At 39.5% G+C, this 18,824-nt stretch overlaps 1 protein-coding gene across 1 annotated transcript; it reads right to left on the minus strand.

Moving 5' to 3' along the window:
* Positions 1-5,182: 5,182 nt before the first annotated feature.
* LOC128811162 (leucine-rich repeat-containing protein 14B-like) lies at positions 5,183-18,259 on the minus strand. Its single transcript, XM_053984516.1, is given in 4 exon segments — positions 5,183-5,837; positions 7,234-7,248; positions 7,936-8,136; positions 17,571-18,259. Coding segments are annotated over 4 exon segments (1,560 nt in total).
* Between the last annotated feature and the right edge of the window lie 565 nt (positions 18,260-18,824).

Consider the following 18,824-nt stretch of genomic DNA (forward strand, 5'->3'; position numbering starts at 1 on the left):
TCCCCCCCCCCCCCCCACCACTCTAATCTGGGGGATGTGCTGTCCAAGCCCAGATGCTTCCTGGGGAAGAGCTGACATACAGAAAGCAATGTTGTAGATGGTGCTGGCAATTCAGCATGAATAATGGCAAACCTTCTTCCTGTCCCTGTGCTACTTATACACACAGAAATACCCTCAGTGTTTTGAGGATGTTTATTAATGTCACTGGTGTCAGCATTATCCTTGACTTTAATATAAGGCACACTTTCAAGACTTTTGTTTTGAAAATTAAGGTGCATAGCAAATATGTTCATTATATATGAAATTAAATTTTCTTACTCTATAGCCTATACCTGGAAAAAAAAAATAGATTGTATAAAATGAAAATGTGCACTTGGGAGCAAAGACTCCTGTACTCTCTGCTCCAGGCAGATATTACCTATTTAGCAAGGGACTGAGCTGTTTATGCTTCATAAATCCCTTCTACAGAAAAGGCATATTCTAGTCATTAACTCTAGAAGAATACTAACAACCTATATTCAAAAAAAAACCCAAACAACTGGGGAGGAGGGAAGGGGAGTGGGGGGGGAGGTTAGATAATAGGGATTTTTATGTTTATTTAAATATCAGTGAACTTCATCTTTGAAGAAATCACATGTTTTGATTAAAAAAAAAAAAAAGATAAAGATATGTGTGGGTGAAGAGTCAAAGCTTTCAAAAAAGGAAGAGATTAGTTCTGTCCAATAGACAACCTGATAGGACACAGATGATAATATTATTCCATCTAACTGAAAATCATAACTGCATTTTAAGATGAATGGGAAGTATTAATATTTAACAATGCATACTCCCATTTTATACTCCCTAGAGATTAATGAGCATTCAAAGAATGAGCAAAATCTGTAATTAGAAATCATTTGTCATTTGGATGGTGTCATTGATCAACATCAGCTTTCAGGAGTATATTTGATTTCTATTAAAAATTATTTATTTTCTATTCTTCGTAAGTATCCACAGAAAGATCCTTTACCTCCCATTCATGTGCACACCCTGTGTGTTCAGTCTGTAGACCAGACAGGGGTTGTCCATTTCTGAGGCCCTTTCTTGACAAAATTCACATGAGCATGCTTAATAATCGTGAGAAAACAGTGTATGCTTGGCGTCTTAAAAAAATTTGATCTAAAAGTGCAGCTGCCCAATCCTTCTATAGCCAACAGAGAATTCCTCATTTCTTAATCTGATGTGCTAGTTTGTCTCCTTTGAATCTTCTAGGGAGCCTGGTTTGATCATGTTTTCAGATATGCCAGGTGCCGAAAGTGAGATTGTAGGTTTCTACATTGGGAAGTGCTGCAGCTACAATAAATAGAAAGATGTTAATGTCACTAATGCTTTTCCATTCTTTTTGGAAGAAGTACATTTTTAGAAGTAATAATAATAATGGGAAAAAAATCTGTCCAGTCCTCAAGGAATAGAGTTGGAATTTTTATGCTGATTTTTCATCATCTTCATATGACTTATGAAGTGATGGAAAATTATGCATTGCCTCACTGCATTATCACAAAGCATATTTATCATGGTTTAGTTTGAATGACAAATTTGACATTTCTTTCTCTGTTATTAAGATTTAAAAAACCACAAAACCTAAACCAAAATCAAAATAAATTATGTGAAACAAGCAAAGTAGTGTAATTAGATGTACTGTTTAAGGAGATGGTATATTCACTGAGGCAATGAAATTATGTTGCTTGAAGAGAATAGAAATATTTTGTCATTAACCTGCCATTTCTTCGGCTGTTATTAACATTCAAAAGGATTTAGCCAAAGAAGCATAGGAGCTGTTTTGAGATCTTCAGTGCCATGGAGGAGTCTTCACAGCTGTACACCAGTAGGGGATGCCAAAAGAAAATGTAAAAGTCGTCTTGTCCCATGAGCATATACCTCAAGGTATTTCATACCTTGGTCTTGGAATTCTGAAGTCAGAAGGCTGAAAAAAAAGAGTACCAGTAGGAAAAAAAAAATCACAGAATAATCACTACAATGTAGTGATTACTAATCAAGATACAGTAAAACTTTGTAATGGAAGAAGCAGACTGCTTTATTGGTATGCAAGTAGTGCTCTGAAAATTTTGAAGATAATAGGACTATTACACATAATAAATAGTAGGTTTGTAAAGAAAAGAGTATCAGTAGGAAAAAAAAAATCACAGAATAATCACTACAATGTAGTGATTACTAATCAAGATACAGTAAAACTTTGTAATGGAAGAAGCAGACTGCTTTATTGGTATGCAAGTAGTGCTCTGAAAAATTTGAAGATAATAGGACTATTACACATAATAAATAGTAGGGTTGTAAAGAATCACCCAATATGTATCACCACGGGAAAAATATCCTTTTATTTTTTTCTTTAAGGAAGTATCTTGGTTTGTATTTATGACTTTAAGCCATCACAAGTGTTTCTTAATTCATTGACATTTCTCTCTGAGTTTGGCAATTGGTTTATAGGTTCCCCTATGATTTAACATTTATCATTTCTAGCATATCATTTTTAATACATTTTTCTAATTTAAGTTCTATTTATATACTGTGTGGTAATTAAAACAATTACTTTTATTAAATGATGTATTGGGTTGAAATATCATTTTGCTTTATGAACTCATGTTTACTTGTTTGTTGTTTTTAACATACTTTTTCTTTGCATTAGCATTCTGTGGTGCAGTCACATTAAACTAAAAGAAGTAGGTAGGCATTCAACCAAAAGACTTCAGTTAGATGATGCTCAAAATTGTAAAATGTACCTGCTCAGTTCCAGCAGTAGAATTTACAATGCAGATCATAAAGTTTGCATAAACTGTGATTTCCATAAACCTCTTTGAATACTGGAGTACTCCACATGGAAAACAGCACCATAAGAAAATAAGAAAGGGATAGACTCAAGTGGGCTGCCTAAACGGAACTATCATGGTCTGGGAATCCCAAGACATGAAATATTTGAACCAATTGGAACAAATCCAGAGGAGGCCACAAGGGTGATCAGAGGTCTGTAACACCTCTCCTATGAAGGTAGGCTGAGAGAGCTGGGTCCATTCAGCCTGGAGAAGAGAAGGCACTGTGAAGAATCTACAGCACTCTTCAAGTATCTAAAGGGGGTCTACAAGAAATCTAGGAAGGAACTTTTTCCAAATGCATGTAGTGCCAGAACAACGGGGGACATCTAACAAATTACAGATCCATCTACTTTCTATTGATCTTGTAAGACTAATCATCTCAGCTAGCATTTATACCTTTCAAAGTTATGGGAGTTTGAGAGAAGATGAAGCCACAAAGAAAAGACAGCTTTGGGAAAGAATGGGACCCAATTCTGTAATTTAGTATTTGCAACTCCTTAGTTTAGCAACTTACTTTACCTTTTTATTTTTCAAGTGCTCTGTAAACATAAACAGGTCATGACCATTCACTTTGAATTTCACCATCATATGTTTAATCAATAAAACATGTTAGAATGTAAGTTAACATAAAAAAAATAATTTAAATGCATGCTGTGGAACCTGTAAGTTCTGCTTAGTACTCAGTCCATTAATATTTGCTTTGTTTTGGGGTTTTTAAAAATTAATTAGGTTAAGAGTTGCTTGCATATTCCTATTGTAGATAAACAGACAGCTTGACAAATCAGCGCTGCCTAAAGGAATAAAAATTTTTCCTCACCCTCAGATGATGAGGCCCAGTATTATTTCAGATAAACTGTCCTGGTTATCTTAATGATGATCCTCAATACTACAATGACACCTTCAGCTCCTGCTACAAACATTCATTTTCAGTCCTGTTTGATCAAGTTTTCATTAACTGTTAAAGTATATTTATTATATATTTTAAAATATTATTATATTTATTTTTTAATTGCCTAGAAGTTAACCAAGTCTCTAGTTTTACAGGTGAGAAGCTGAGTAGCACTTGTTTACCACTCAGGCCCCAATTATAGTACTCTCCCCAGATGTGTGTCTTGTGGTCTTACTGTCCTGAAATCCAGTTGGCCCTTTTACCTATGCTCCAATGCTGTGTGTATGGAGCCTGGGACACTGTTTACTCTGTCATTCTAATACTTTCCTTGCACTAAAGCTAGACAAATAAATGTGATTTTCCCTGATACTGGTTGCAAGTCTGTAGAGAACACACAGTCCTGACAGAAAGCCAGCAGTGTTTTACACAGGTGAACTTCTAGTTAGTCAGCAACCAGCCTTGTCCCTTTTCCACGTTTTTTAAATTGGCTTTTTTTTTTTTTTTTGCATGTCTTTTCAAATGAGTCTTTTTTGCAGTACTACCACAATCCTAGAGTTTCTTTAAAACAGCTGAAAGGAGCTGAAAGGAGCTACATTCTACCAGCCAAGAAGCTGATTCCAGGAAGGGAGTATCTTGAGTCACTGACTGGCTGACATGAGAGGCATGGCTGTGCAGCACTTTCTAAAATACACACTGGCCCACCTTTCTAAAATACACATTGCAAGAACATCAGCAGACTCCCCACAGACTGCTTAATATTGCTGGTTAAGTGGGATGAGATTCCCTGCTGTTAGCCAACCATTTGATTTGCTGCCTCCTCAGTACGGAATTTTACTCCTCACCAAGGGCAGTGTATAAGACAAATTCTGCTTATTGCACTTGCCTCTGCAGAAGAAAGAGGTACAGGGATATCGAAACTGTTACACATCCTCCATTATTTGGAATATACTACATAAAACACAGATTGGTAAATTCAGGTCATTAGCAGAAAAAACAAAATCAGTTTAGGGAGCCATAAGTGAGGATATGTGCATAATCTTTTGACCATCCTGCTAGATTTAGGAAAGGACTTCTCTGTTTTTTCTGCAGGACTACAAGACCAGCTGACAAATCTAAGGGAACCGGTATAATAAATCAGCCAAGCTTAAACACCTATTTGATTTACTGAGAAAAAGTGCATTTGAATAAAATAATGCAGTATTAAGTGTCCTCTCCTCTTTTGTGAGCAAGTAGTGCTTGTGTAAGATGTATGCAATAGATATTGCATAAGTTACAGTAACTCAGGTGATTAGAGGCTATTCAAATTAAATTCAGCTGAAAAATTAAAGAAAATTCACAACTGATAATTGAAGGTGCAGATCTAGAAAAGACTAATTTAAGTTCTGACTTAGCAGATCATCTCATCACAGTTTACAATTTTATAAATTTAACTCATTTTCTTAAATGAAGAAGTGAACTTCTCTAAAGGAGAAGTCAAGTCCTTGAAGGACTTGATCAAGTAAGCTCCCAGTTCATTGTTTGTCTTCTGAACAGCTGCATCATAACTCCCAAAGAGTGGCGTTGAAATCTTCACATCCTCTCTATTTGCTTGGAGTAAAATGAGGTTAAGCTCCTCGGCTATCCTTTCATATTTTTGGTGATCAAATCTGCAAACACTGGCATCATCAATGGGGCAGGTGATGCCAATAGGGTAGCAATCCCTTGGAACTGGGAACTCCACATTTTTCAGCATTGGCAATTCACAGAGAAATGTGAAGAAGTGTTTAAGTGCTTGGGATGACAGTGGATTTCCAATAAACTTAAACTCCTGTAGTTTCTGACACGGGCTTAAACCTAAAATCAACATTCTGACATGAGTGTCTTGGATATTACAGTCCTTCAGGGAAAGACTCCTGAGCACTGAAGAACAATGGCTGAGGAGCTTAAAGAATGTTGATGGGTAAAACTCAGGTATATTGTGACCACTCAGGTCCAGAACTTCCAAGTGATTGGCATGGAAGGTACTGGCTAAAAAGGCCATATCAGCATGGTTCAAGGAGCAGTTAGAAACATCCAGCATCTTCAGTGGAGTTTTTAGTGGGCTGCAGAGTTAAAGAGAAAAAAAGTTTTATGATACAAAATGTTGAAAAGCTACATTTACAAAATTTCATGTATCTAGCCACATTATGAATGCAGCTATCTACCACATTATTTTTTCAAACCTCTCTTGAAAACAGAAGCATGTGCCAAAAATAGCAAGTATATTTTCCTCCATAAATTAGTTCCATTAATTATCTCCTTCTTTGCATGACTCCACTGTGCTATTTTAATGGGGATTAATTTATTAACATTCTTTGTATCTGGTTTTTAACCTGTTATATATTGTAAAATGTCTGTCACTTGCTGACTGTAACAGCAGATTGCTACTACCATAAGAGCATTGGTAACTACATCTTGTAGAAAGCTGCAATTATTCCAGAGATCTAGATAAATTCCATTAGGAAGGATTAATTCCAAAATGAAATCAGTATTCTGACAGGATATCTACTTTTGTTTCTAGCTGTTTTTTTTTTTCTGCTACATTTTTTAATGTCCAAGACGTTTACACATTGTAGTATTCTGGAGTTGCAAAGAGACATTCTGATGAAGAAGGTTGGAAGAAATGTAACTGAGATTATACTCATATATTCATGTTAAATATAAAATAGTTCTGACAAATGAAAATAAAAGAGATTGCTTTCATACTTACTACATCTTAGTGAGACTTCTGCCACAGGGCTCAGCTGGATCAAGCTTAGAAACTTGCAATTCATTTCAATTGTATCAATCAATATATGCAGTATGCTACTCACAAATTTTAAATAAAATGGGTTCTTGTATGGCAACAATTTTAGACCAAGGTCATTTGTCTGGATGAAACTTTTATCTGCCTTTTTTAGATGCTCTGAAAAGTTTACAATTAACTTATTTCCCGTTCCAATATGAGTACTGCTCACTGGTAGTTTGCTAGCTTTTTGCAAATTGCCAATTTTCCACTGGCATTCATAATGAACATATCAGCTTAATTTGTAGGATAAAAAACCATCAAATCTCTCTTGTCTTGACATCAAGAGACATACAAATAACTGAAATCAAAGTCTCAAATGAAAATCAACTATTCCCCTGCCCTCCTTAAAATACAGTATCTGTGGAGAAGTATATTTACTGACTGTTATTTAGAGGATAAAAATTCACTCGATACTCTAAAAGATACTTGGAATGCAATTCAGGACTTGCACCAAAGGCCAATTCAAGCTGATTAATACATAAGTTCAAATAAACAATGTCTTGGGTATACCACTCTCTTCTGTGGTAACTGAAAGCATATTCTCACCAGATGGACTGTGGAAGACTAATCAAAATAGTCAGTTTTTCAAAGTGTATTAGGTAGACATTGGCTGCCAATTCTCCCCAACACATAATCTTTCCTAGCTTCCTGCTGTCCCTTCCCACACACACCCCAAGATACACTCACTTCCCTTACTCTCAGCTTGCTGGTGGCACAAAGTGCTCTTTTTTAAAGTGTGATGGAAAGCAGGATGACCACATTACTGGGAAGTTTCTGTATTCTTCTGAGGCGTCCTGGACCTAGCTCCTGCGGGGAAACCCGCCAGTGGCTGGTCTACAGGAGCCCCAGATGACTGGGAGTAAGAATCCACCAACAGACAGGACAACACCCAGAGTGCTGCAGTTCTCGAGAGTTTATTGTAGGTACAACCAGGGCAGAAAGAGCAGGGAAAGGCAGGGGAAGCGCAGGGAGACCACGTCTCGAGAGGGGAGCTACCTCTGAGGGCCTGAGATCTGAGTCCCGAGAGCTCTCTCTCTAAAAGAGGGATCGGGCACTATAACCTGGGAAGAGAAGGCAGGGTCAGGGTACATACGAACCAATGAGATAAGGGCCCATGGGAGGAGTAAGGATGGGACAATCCAATAGGAAACAAGGGAAGGAGTGGTTACAGGGAAAGGACCAATAACAGAACATAGAACAGGGAAGTTTCTAGAACTGAGGATGGCATAACTGTTTGACAGACATTAACTGGGGAGGGTACATCCAGTGATGGACATGGGAGAAGGGGGGAACTCTGTTACCATGCTCTTCTTTTACACTAGAGCAGTTTCCCATGGCATTCCTGACAGATCCCCTCCAAGACCTCCTCCCACATTCTTCCAGTGAGTATAGAAAATGACATACTCAACTCAGTGAGCTGCGTCATCTCACCCATCTTTTCTCCAACGTTAGTAAGCATCTGTTCATCTGTAGCTGTGAACCTCTGCACATTAAATGTTTGTGCTGGCAAGGTCAAGGACATCAATAGAGGGAAGTGGATACTGTTGAAGAGCATTTCCAAGTGTTCCATTTCTGTGAAAAATGCATATTTTATGATTGGCTTTTCAAAATAGTTACAATGAATATTATATGTGTAATGTTGGAAAGTTACGCTGTATTAATTCTCTTAAGTAGTGTGTTGAAGGTATTTTTAGGTTATAACACAATGTTAAAATAGAAACTATACTATGTAAGATACTTTTTAACTAGCTCAAGAAAGAGATGAGATAATCAAGGAATTCTTTGCACAAAGATACAATTACAGAAACCCCTAAATTTTCCAGAGGAGAGGAATTTATGGCTTTCCTTATCAACAGAAACTAATTTCTTCAAGCCTGACTTAGACTCGAAGGTGCCTGGGAATTAACAGAAACTTTTTGACAAGTACCAGACGAATTTCTTGTTTCAAATAAAATATATGCATAATCATGAAGTGTTTTGTATATGCAACAGGCTATTGCTTTTAAGGTTATTCCTTTGTTCACAAGGCATGCTTGTCGTGGCTTAAGTGCCCGAGAGCATCCGGACGTCCGTAATTCTTTACTTTTTATTGTCTTGTAATTGTCCTAACTCTAAATTTTTATTACTCTAATTGTATTACTATTTTTATAACCATTTTATTATTATTAAACTTTAAAAAATTTAAAAACCAAGTGATTGGCGTTTTTCACAATTATGGTAGCAGTGGATGGTTCTTAACACCTCTCTGCTGGTGCCTTAGGAGAGTCAGAGTGAGGGAGACGCATCCTGCCCTGTTAGGCAGCCTCACTGTGCTCCCCTGGTGTGACCGACAGACGCAGGTTCCGATCCGATGGACAAAAGGAGACAATAAAGTATTTGTTGGGACAGGGTGGATAAAGGGGGGATGAATGTGTGTGAATGAGAGGCGGGCTGGTTACCCCAGACCTGCTAAGCGAGAGCGGTAGTCTCCCATGCTGCATTTCCGTCTTTTTCGCAAGAAAAGCGGCCAGTAAAGAGACGAAGCAAGTGATAAAAAGAGAGAAGCCCCGCCCAGGGAAACCAGGACTGGGTCTCAAGGAAAGAGTGGGACCCCTTGGTGGGGGGGAGGGGGGGGAATAAAAGGCAATTAATTGGGAAGAAAAAAATAATAAAAGGTAAAAAGAGGGTTTTCTTAGCATAATCTATTGGGGGAAAAATAAAAGGTAAAATGTGTGGGAGGGGCCCCTAAAAATTCTGCTGGATTGAGGGATAAAAATGCCTAAGAACACCCAGGATTAAACCTGCTGGGTTGATGGATTAATATTCCAAGAGCATCCAAGTTTGATTCAAACCTGCTGGGTTGAGGGATTAACATTCCAAGAGCATCTAGGGTTGATTCAAACCTGCTGGGTTGAGATATTATTCGAGAGCACCCAGAATTAAGTTTGCTGGGTTGAGATATTAATATTCGAGAGCACCCAGGATTGAGTAAAAATTTTGCCGGTTTGAGGATAAGCTTGAGAGGATCTGGGGTTGGGAACAACACAGCTGGGTTGAGGGGTATCCAAGAACACCGGGACTGGCCAGTGACATCTAAAAGTGTAATAGGTGTGTTGAAAAATAAAAGGTACCTTGTTGTTGTGGTTGCTTTGTTGTGTGTGAGAGTAAGTGAACAATAAAGTGGAGCAAATGTGGACGAATGAAAGTATATGTAATGTAGATTGTTTATTTTAAGCTTTATTATAGTTCCTTGGAGGAAAGTGTTGTATTGAAAAGTAGTGTGAGAAAAAGGAGGTTTTTTGAGAATACAGCTGAAAGAAAAGTGGTATTTAGGTGGTGAGAGGAAAGTGAAAAACAGAGGCAGGGGTGTGAATAGATAAGATCTTGAAAAATGAGACAGAAATCCAGTCAAGAGAATAGAGGAGAGAAAAAAAGGAGTAAGAAATTATCAACAGAGATACTCCAGAATAGTCCCCTGGGAGTTATGTTAGCCAACCGGGAAAAAAACCCTTGTACAAGAAAAAAGGACAAAGATGATACAATTTTGTATGCTTGAATGGCCAACAAAGGAAATAAGATCAGACCACGTTTATTGGCCTAGATATGGTTCTTTTGAAAGATGGATTTGTCAGGCTCTAAATGTATTTGTAAACTCAAAAGAACCGTTTAATCCAGAAGAAAGAGAATATGCCACATGTTAGACAGGGGATTTTAGGACAATAAAAATCTTTAAGGTATCAGAAATCCCCGAAACAAAACAAGAAAAGCAAAAAGGGAAAGAGAAGGGAGGGGAGCAAGAGGAAAAAAGCGGAAAAGAAAAAGAATAGGATCCTTTACAAGTTTTATCCCCTCCCTTCCCATTCGCGCCTGCACCACCTGCGGCCCCAGCGCCGGTTTTAGGTCCCAGCGAGCTGCTCCCTTCAGCTCCGCCGGCCCCAGTGTCAGTGTCTGTCCCAGTCCCAGCGCCTACCCCAGGTCCTGGCTTGCCGCGTGTTCCTGCCCCGGTTTCCGTCCCAAGCGCGAGTTCGCTGCCCGCGGCGGCAGCTCTGCAGGCTCCCGCCCCGCTGCTCGCAGCAGGTCCCCCGCTCTCTCTTTCGCCGCCCGCCGCTTAGGTACCGGCCCCCGCCTCGCTGCTCGCGGCTGCCCGACCGGCCCCCGCCCCCATCCTGCCCGACTGGTCCGCGGCTGGTCCGCTAGCCGCGCCCGGCGGGCTCCCGTCGGTCCCAGCCATCCCGTCTTTGGCCGCTTCTCCCGCAGCGGTTTTCTCGGCCCCGTCCCCAGCGGCTTTGCCCATTCCGGCTACGCTGAGTGCTGCCGCCGCTGCCTTGCCTCTGCTGGGAGCGGCTGGCTCTGCCGCCATTAGCCACGTGGAGGCTGACTGCGCTACCACCCAGCACCCCCCGGAAATGCTCTCCCCTTCAGCAGTTCCAGCAGCAAACCCCACCCATGCCCCGCCTCTGGAAGACCAAGTCTCGATAGTATGCCCTTCTCACACCCCCCTCCCTGCCCGGAGTTCCGTTCCCTTAGAAACCGCAGCTCCGGCTCAAAGGAACTCCCTGTCCCTAGAAGATGCTCCTTATAAAAATACTGGAAGTACAGTTAAGAGACAACTTCCTCCTGATTCTTCCTCACTACACGAAAATAAAGCTACAGAAAAAGACAGGGGTAAAGAAATTAGTCTATTTCCACTGAGAGAGGTCCCGATAGGAGGGTGTGGGACTGGATTTGTGAATGCTCCCCTGACTTCTTCTGAGGTCAGGAATTTTAAAAAGGAAATCAAAGGGATTTTAGAGGACCCCATAGGCACAGCTGAACAACTTAACCAATTTTTATGTCAAAACATTTATACCTAGGAAGAAATGCAGTCTATACTAAAGATACTATTTTTTCAGGAGGAAAGGGAATTTATCAGAATTGCAGGCATAAAAGCCTGGAATAAAGAAAATCCACAGGGGCCTCCTGGAGAGGAGAAAATGCCCACTGCACCTCCTGAGTGGGGTCAAGACAATGAGGAGGGGAGAAAACATATGAATGAGTATCGTAATTTGATAATCAAGAGAATAAAAGGGGCAGCACCTCGAGGGCAAAATGCTAAAAAAGCTTTTGAGACACAGCAGGGGAAAGAAGAGACCCCAACTGAATGGTTAGACAGACTCAGGAGAAATATAAAACAATATTCCAGAATAGATCCTAAAACTGATGTGGGAAAAGCTTTGTTAAGAATTAACTTTGTTACAAATGCTTGACCAGATATTCGAAGGAAATTAGAAAAAAATTGAGGATTGGCATGATAAACCATTAAAGGACTTATTGAAAGAAGCTCAGAAAGTTTATGTCCGAAGGGATGAAGAAAAAGCTAAACTGAAGGCAAAAATTATGGCAGTCACCATGAGAGAAAACAATTACAAGAAAAATAAAAAACACACAGGCACTACTCCTAAATATGATGGTCGTAGAGACAGGGGAACAGAAAAGAATAAAACCCCAATACAAACCAAGCCTCAAGAGCATTCCAAGAATGTCTGTTTTTACTGTAAGTGTGAAGGACATTATAAGAGGGACTGGCCTAAACGAGCAAAAGATCTGAAAATCTTCAAAGAGATGAACACAGAAGAAGAATAGGGGGGTCAAAGGCTCTATTTTCTAGGCGACAAATACCATCTGGAGCCTGTGATAACTTTAAAAATAAGTCCCCAAGAAGGAGAATTGGAATTTGTAGTAGATACGGGAGCAGAAAGAACCTGTTTGTTAAATATTCCAAAAAGTTATAGTGTAAGTAAAGATACTGTAAAAGTAACAAGAGCAAAAGGAGAGAGTTTCACTGTTCCTGTCATCAAAGATGTAGTAATGGAGGGAGAAACTAGATTTTAGATGGGGGATGTTTTGTTGGTCCCAGGAGCAGGTAGTAATTTAATGGGATGAGATTTTCAAGTGATATTAGGAATAGGAGTTATACCAGAAGATGGGAAGATGACAGCTAAAGTGCTAAAATTAAACCAAGAAGATGAAAAGAAAATTAAAAAGGAAGTTTGGGCTGGGGAAGGAAATAGGGGAGGATGCTTCATATGGAGCAGATGTCTTCATTGAGCTGTTGATTCAGCTAATTCTTTCCCCTTTGCTGTGTACAAGTAGTTTAAACTATTTATTCCAATTTGCATTGTGATTTTTCATTTTGTAATATGTAACTTGCTGTACTCTAAGACTGAAAAACTAGTTTACAGCTGTGACATAGCAAAACCTAGTTTTAATTTATTTTGAGTCGAGGCAAGGCTATTCAATCAAGTGGTTCTCAGTGTGTAAAGTTAAACTAAAGGTAACACCAGCTGATTAGTAAGTCAATGAGAAATACTTTTCCTGGTGCAGCCAGTCTTTTTTTAAGGTACCCAAAGGTGTTTTTGCTTTCTTAGTTTTTGTTTTGTTTGTTTGTTAGTTTTTCTGGAAGTACTGATTACTTGCAGTGCACCTGGAACAGCAGCTAGAGTTGTGCATGCATAGCACTTCAAAAAAAAAAAAAAAAAAAAAAAAGGCTCATTTTTTTACCCAGAATTGGAGGTGGTTACATATATAAAAGGGAACCTACAAAGCTAGACAAAAAAAAGGTTTCAGTATCTTCTAATGTAAGCTGTTAATTTGTTACTTTTAGCATTACTGTGGGTGTGTGACACACACATAAAAAGGATGGTGGGGGGGGATCTCTGCTTGCTGTAGTTTTATTTCTTGAGTGAGTTGGAGAGCTGTGAGGAAGTTGTAGGTTCCTTGTAGGGTTTAGGCAGGCCTGCAGGGAGGGCTTAGCCATGATTCCCTCTGTGCTGCAGGTAGCCCTGCAGCATGGCAGCAGTCGCTTGCCTCTAGTGAGTTTGTGGGCAAGGTGCTTCACCACTGCAGTACTCAGGTGCTGTTTCCTATTATGGCATTAAGGTTTAAATTCAAGAGTGCCTCTTCCCATCCAGTTATTGTCTGTACCATAGGAGCCTCACTAGACCGTGTTTCCTAGTAGTCAAAGGGAGAGTATTGCAGAGACGAATTCCTTACTTGCTGTCCCCCCACTGTACTCATATTTTGTCCATTCCCTCTTCAAAATATGGATTTGTAAAACTCATGCTCTGTGTCCTCAGATGCCCTTCCCAAATCAAACCTTGGCTTTATTACTCCACTCCATGCCTTATGGAAGGATGTTTTCAATCCATTAAATTTAGTGCCACAGTACCTTTTTACCTCAGAGGCCCTGGGATGTTGATGCAAGTGTGTCATCAGAACTGGTATTTCTGCCCAAGGGTGAGTTCATAGTGTCCTGAGCAATTGGTGATGGAATAAGTGCTTGTTCTGATGTTTGACCATTTCTTTTGCCTTTTAGTGATGGAGTTCCTTGAATTCCTCTGTTTCAGTAAAACGGAGGTAGTGAGGTGTTTCTTGAGAGCTGTGGCTGGAAATCTGTGAATGGAAAAACTCTGGTTGCAAATTGCATTGCACTAACTAACATTGCCTCAAATTTTTTAGTGCAGGCAGAGTCACTTTGAAAGTAAGTTGTAGTTTACCTTGTTCCTGCCACCCTTTCAAGCTTGTGAATGAAAAAAATTGTGATAGCAAAGCAAGTCGTTAGTTTTGGCACTGTGTCAGCTGTGAGTGGCTGGTAGCCTTGGTGAGAGTGCTGTGAATTGCATGCTTGCAGAACACACATAACAAAGGTAATTTAATTTGTAAAGAAGTTGAAAAAGGGGGGGGAGGGGTGATTGGCAGACTCACCTCTCCGGGATGTTAGAATGTGGAGTGATGTTAGAATGTGGATGTTGGAATGTGGAGTGATGATGTCTTAGTGCTAGAAGAGGAAGTGTTTGGCTGCTCTCAGGGGCTGCAGCAGGAGCTGATTCATGGAGATTACCCAGCGCAGCAGCTCCCAGTGTTTCGCCCACCCAGTGGAAGTGGCACAGCACGAGGTGCCACTGGGGTTTGGGGCTGGCTGGGTTGTGCCAGGGTCCCAGAGAGCAAGGAGTTGCCAGAGGTGCTCGCCGGCCCAAGTAGTGGGGCTGGGCATGGATTGTGCGGGTTTGTCGCCCAGGAGTGGGCTGGCTCAGTAGCAGAGCTGCCAGGGGCAGCTCCCAGCCTGCCAGGGTCCCGAGTCCAGGATAGCAGCCTCTGCCCTGGCACGTAAGTCAAGAAAGAGAGAGAAAGAGAGAGCAAAGGGAATAGTGAAATAAGCCCCCAAAGTCACCATGCGCGTAGCTGTCTGTAAGTTCTCCCCCGCTAGGTAGAGTGACAACAGGGTAGAGAGAGAGGCCAAGAACAGAGTTAAACGCAAAGCTATGAAAAAGAAGAGATAAGGATTAAAGCAAAAATAGTTGGCACTCCAAAACCTCACAAAGTAGGCTTTTTTGACAAGATTTTTTCTTTCTGTTTTTTTTTGTTGTTGTTAAGAAGAGGAGGCTTTTGTTCTAAAGAATGGGTCTGTAAGGCTAAAACAGTTAAATGTCACCCAAAAAGTAAAAAGCAAGAGATGTGATACATCTCGTGTTAGAATTGGCCTAGTGTTTAATTGGCCTCTGCAGCTATTAACACAGCTGGATACAAGAAGCAGTTGTAGAAAAACAGTTTTAGTTAAACCCAAGAAGTTTTGAAGAAAACTAATGGTAAAAGTTAATGCAGTACTGTCTTTCTTTTAACACTGTGTTATTAAGAAGTCCTTTCCAGGTACTACTAAAGCAGGAATCTGAATCACAGAAAGAGGGTGAATTCATGCCAGCAAAATCAAAAGACTTGAAGAAACTTGAGGAATGGACTATCACATCTAAACCGGGTGATACCAAATTGACGTTCAACTGGGACTGGGTGGTAACGGTTTGGGAAGACCCAAATGATCCAAGGAAGGTACAAAGAATAAAACCTAACTGAGAAATAAGGCAAAGCTTACATCACTAGTTTTAAGCACTGCCTGAATAAGCCCTGAGACATCTCCGACACCTCCTTGGGAGAGGAATACTGCCACTTCAAACAGGAAGATCAGGACTATTTTAATCAAAGAGTTCTTATATTCTGGCCTTAGCCTGGGACTTGTACAGGGAAGAAGGGAAATTGCGATTTGTACTATATTTGTATACTTTATTTGATTCATCCCAATACTGGACATGCTAACTGGGTTATAAGTAAATGTTCAAATTATGGGAATAATTGGTATTAGAGCTCACAAAATCTATGTTCTCATTGCAAGAAGTATTGAGTACTGAATCTATCCCCTATACAGATAGAACTCAAAACAACTAAAGTAAAAATTTTGTTTTGTGGATGGGAATTATCAGTGCCTGTTGACTGAGAGATACCTGAGGAACGGTAAGAAACCACAGTTAAGGAGTGTCAAAAAGGACTTGCCTAAAATAATAATAATAAAAAAAAAAATTAATAAAAAGGAGTGACAAGGGAAACAGAGAGCAAGCCTGGATTGACCACTGTACTTGCCACTGAGAAGATCACACATACCTGCTATGGGAAGCAACTCCACAGGCAGGGGAGGTAGGGGTATAAGCCATACCAGACCTCTGTTATTCCTGTTTCTATCTCTCATTTGTTGTCTTATACCTTTCAAGATACCAGCAAGATCGTGTCACAAATGCTACAAAAAGTATTACATAGAAAGAAACCAACTTTCCTTTTTGTTACACACACCCATGTCAACAGCCCCTGTTATAACCCATCCAAATTAATTACCTGCAGGCAAAATGGGGAAAAATACAAGATTACAAGGAACTTAGGAAAAAGCGGTAATAGATGGGGCATTCAATGTCCAAAAGGAGAGAGATGGATTTATTTTACATTTGATCTCAGAGATATAATCCAAGATTCGGTAAAAAGGCAATTAGTAAAAAAAAAAAAGGTGATACCAGCACAACAATCTAGCTCTATATTGACCCCAAATTATATACTGAATCGTATTATAGGACTCCAAGTAGTTATAAAGATGATAACAAACAAAGCTGCTCAGGCATTAGAATTAATATTGAGTCAGCAAAGCCAAACAAAAACTGTAGTGTATCAGAATAGGTTGGCTTTAGACTATTTATTAGCTGTCGAAGAGGGTGTAGAAAGTTTAATATAACAGATTGTTGAAAATAGATGACAATAGGGAGGTCATCCTGGGAAAAACAAAGGATATCATAAAAAAATTATAACCCAGGTATCAGTCCAAAAATAGGAAAACAATGTTAAAAACTAACTGGTGTGGTAATGTATTGAGAATGGGATGGTGGATTAAGATTCTTCCTTTTATATGTTACAACTGTTTTGATGTTTCTTCCTTGTTTAATCCCATGTTTTATTTAATTACCAACAGAGTCCAAAGAATGCACGTGGATAAGAAATATTGCTCAAGCCAAAAGATTTATAAAGAATAAGAGGAGGGATTGTGAAAAATGTATATTTTATGATTGGCTTTTCAAAATAGTTACAATGAATATTATATGTGTAATGTTGGAAACGCTGTATTAATTCTCTCAAGTAGTGTGTTGAAGGTATTTTTAGGTTATAACACAATGTTAAAATAGAAACTATACTATGTAAGATACTTTTTAACTAGCTCAAGAAAGAGATGAGATAATCAAGGAATTCTTTGCACAAAGATACAATTACAGAAACCCCTAAATTTTCCAGAGGAGAGGAATTTATGGCTTTCCTTATCAACAGAAACGAATTTCTTCAAGCCTGACTTAGACTCGAAGGCGCCTGGGAATTAACAGAAACTTTTTGACAAGTACCAGACGAATTTCTTGTTTCAAATAAAATATATGCATAATCATGAAGTGTTTTGTATATGCAACAGGCTATTGCTTTTAAGGTTATTCCTTTGTTCACAAGGCATGCTTGTCGTGGCTTAAGTGCCCGAGAGCATCCGGACGTCCGTAATTCTTTGCTTTTTATTGTCTTGTAATTGTCCTAACTCTAAATTTTTATTACTCTAATTGTATTACTATTTTTATAACCATTTTATTATTATTAAACTTTAAAAATTTTAAAAACCAAGTGATTGGCGTTTTTCACAATTTCCAAGTGAACATTATGAACTATTTCCAGTTTGCTCAACAAGGAGAGATCAGTGAGCTTTAAGATATAGAAGAATTTCTGCAAGGTCAGGTTGTCAGATCTGAATGTCACACAGCAGATTTTCAGCAGACAACTGCATTTCTTCAACAGGGCCTGCACGACCAGCTCATAGTTCCACTCTGTAACAAACAAGTCAATTAGTACATTGATACTGATTTCAAAGGTACCTGGATTGCACTGTGCTTGTTGCAGGTAAACCAGGAGGTCTGAACAAAGCTTAGAGAGCAGCTGTGTCCTGGCCCACCTGCCCATTGTCTTCTTGCACTTACAAAACTGAACTTCAACATCTTTTATACCTGTCAGGTTGACCACTTTCAACTTTTTCATGTAGGGAGAAGACTGATTCAGCACATAGTCTCTCAGCCCTGTCAAACAGCTTTCCAAGCACACTGAGCATGTTCTATGGCTCAGGTCTTCCTTGTAGTCCAGAGTAGCTCCCAAAAGTTTTCTCATGTTAAAATCAAAAAGTGGCCAGTTCTCTACCAAGTTGTGAATCACTTCCCCTTGCTCCAGTAAATAGCCGGCTTTAAAAAGAAGCGGAAAAAGATCATGGGCTACAGCATCGAGACTCTTCCTGGCAAACTCTGCATTTTACATGAATGCTTCAGTGCTGATGAATTGGAGAGACTTCATTGCTGTCCTGGACTCCTTACTGTCATGAGAGTTACTTCTATATTTAACTAAAGATCCTGGTTGCTTACAACCTTCTATTTTTATCTGCAACTGCTGTTTGTTGCTAGCAGGAGCCTGGGAAGCCAGAGTGAAGAGTCCCATGTTGCTTTCTATTTTAGAGCTACACTGTGAGTCTGCAGTAATCATCTGTGAGATCTTTAGTCAGAGAGCTTTTAAGCCCTCATATTTATATCTAAGATAACTCAAGTAAATATAGACTGCTACCCAGCAGGAACAGTAAGGTCAGTGCAGCACATACACATACAGATATTGCTGTATCTTTTTTATGTCATACAAAAAAGCACTCAGAGTTCCACTTAAACAAATAACATGATCTGTATTCCACTTTTTTTCCATGAAAGATGCTACATGCTGATTTCAATGGGGATGATTTCCCAGAGTTACCATTGAGCTTCTTCTAAAAGCTACAGTCATAAGGAAAGACTGAGGCACTACAGTCATTGAACTACGACAATGCCCCTCCCTTTTGCCCTTCCTGTCAGAAAGGAATAGCTGATACAGTTGC

This window comes from Vidua macroura, chromosome 1 (genome assembly GCF_024509145.1).
Source record: "Vidua macroura isolate BioBank_ID:100142 chromosome 1, ASM2450914v1, whole genome shotgun sequence".
In the NCBI taxonomy this organism is placed as follows: domain Eukaryota; kingdom Metazoa; phylum Chordata; class Aves; order Passeriformes; family Viduidae; genus Vidua; species Vidua macroura.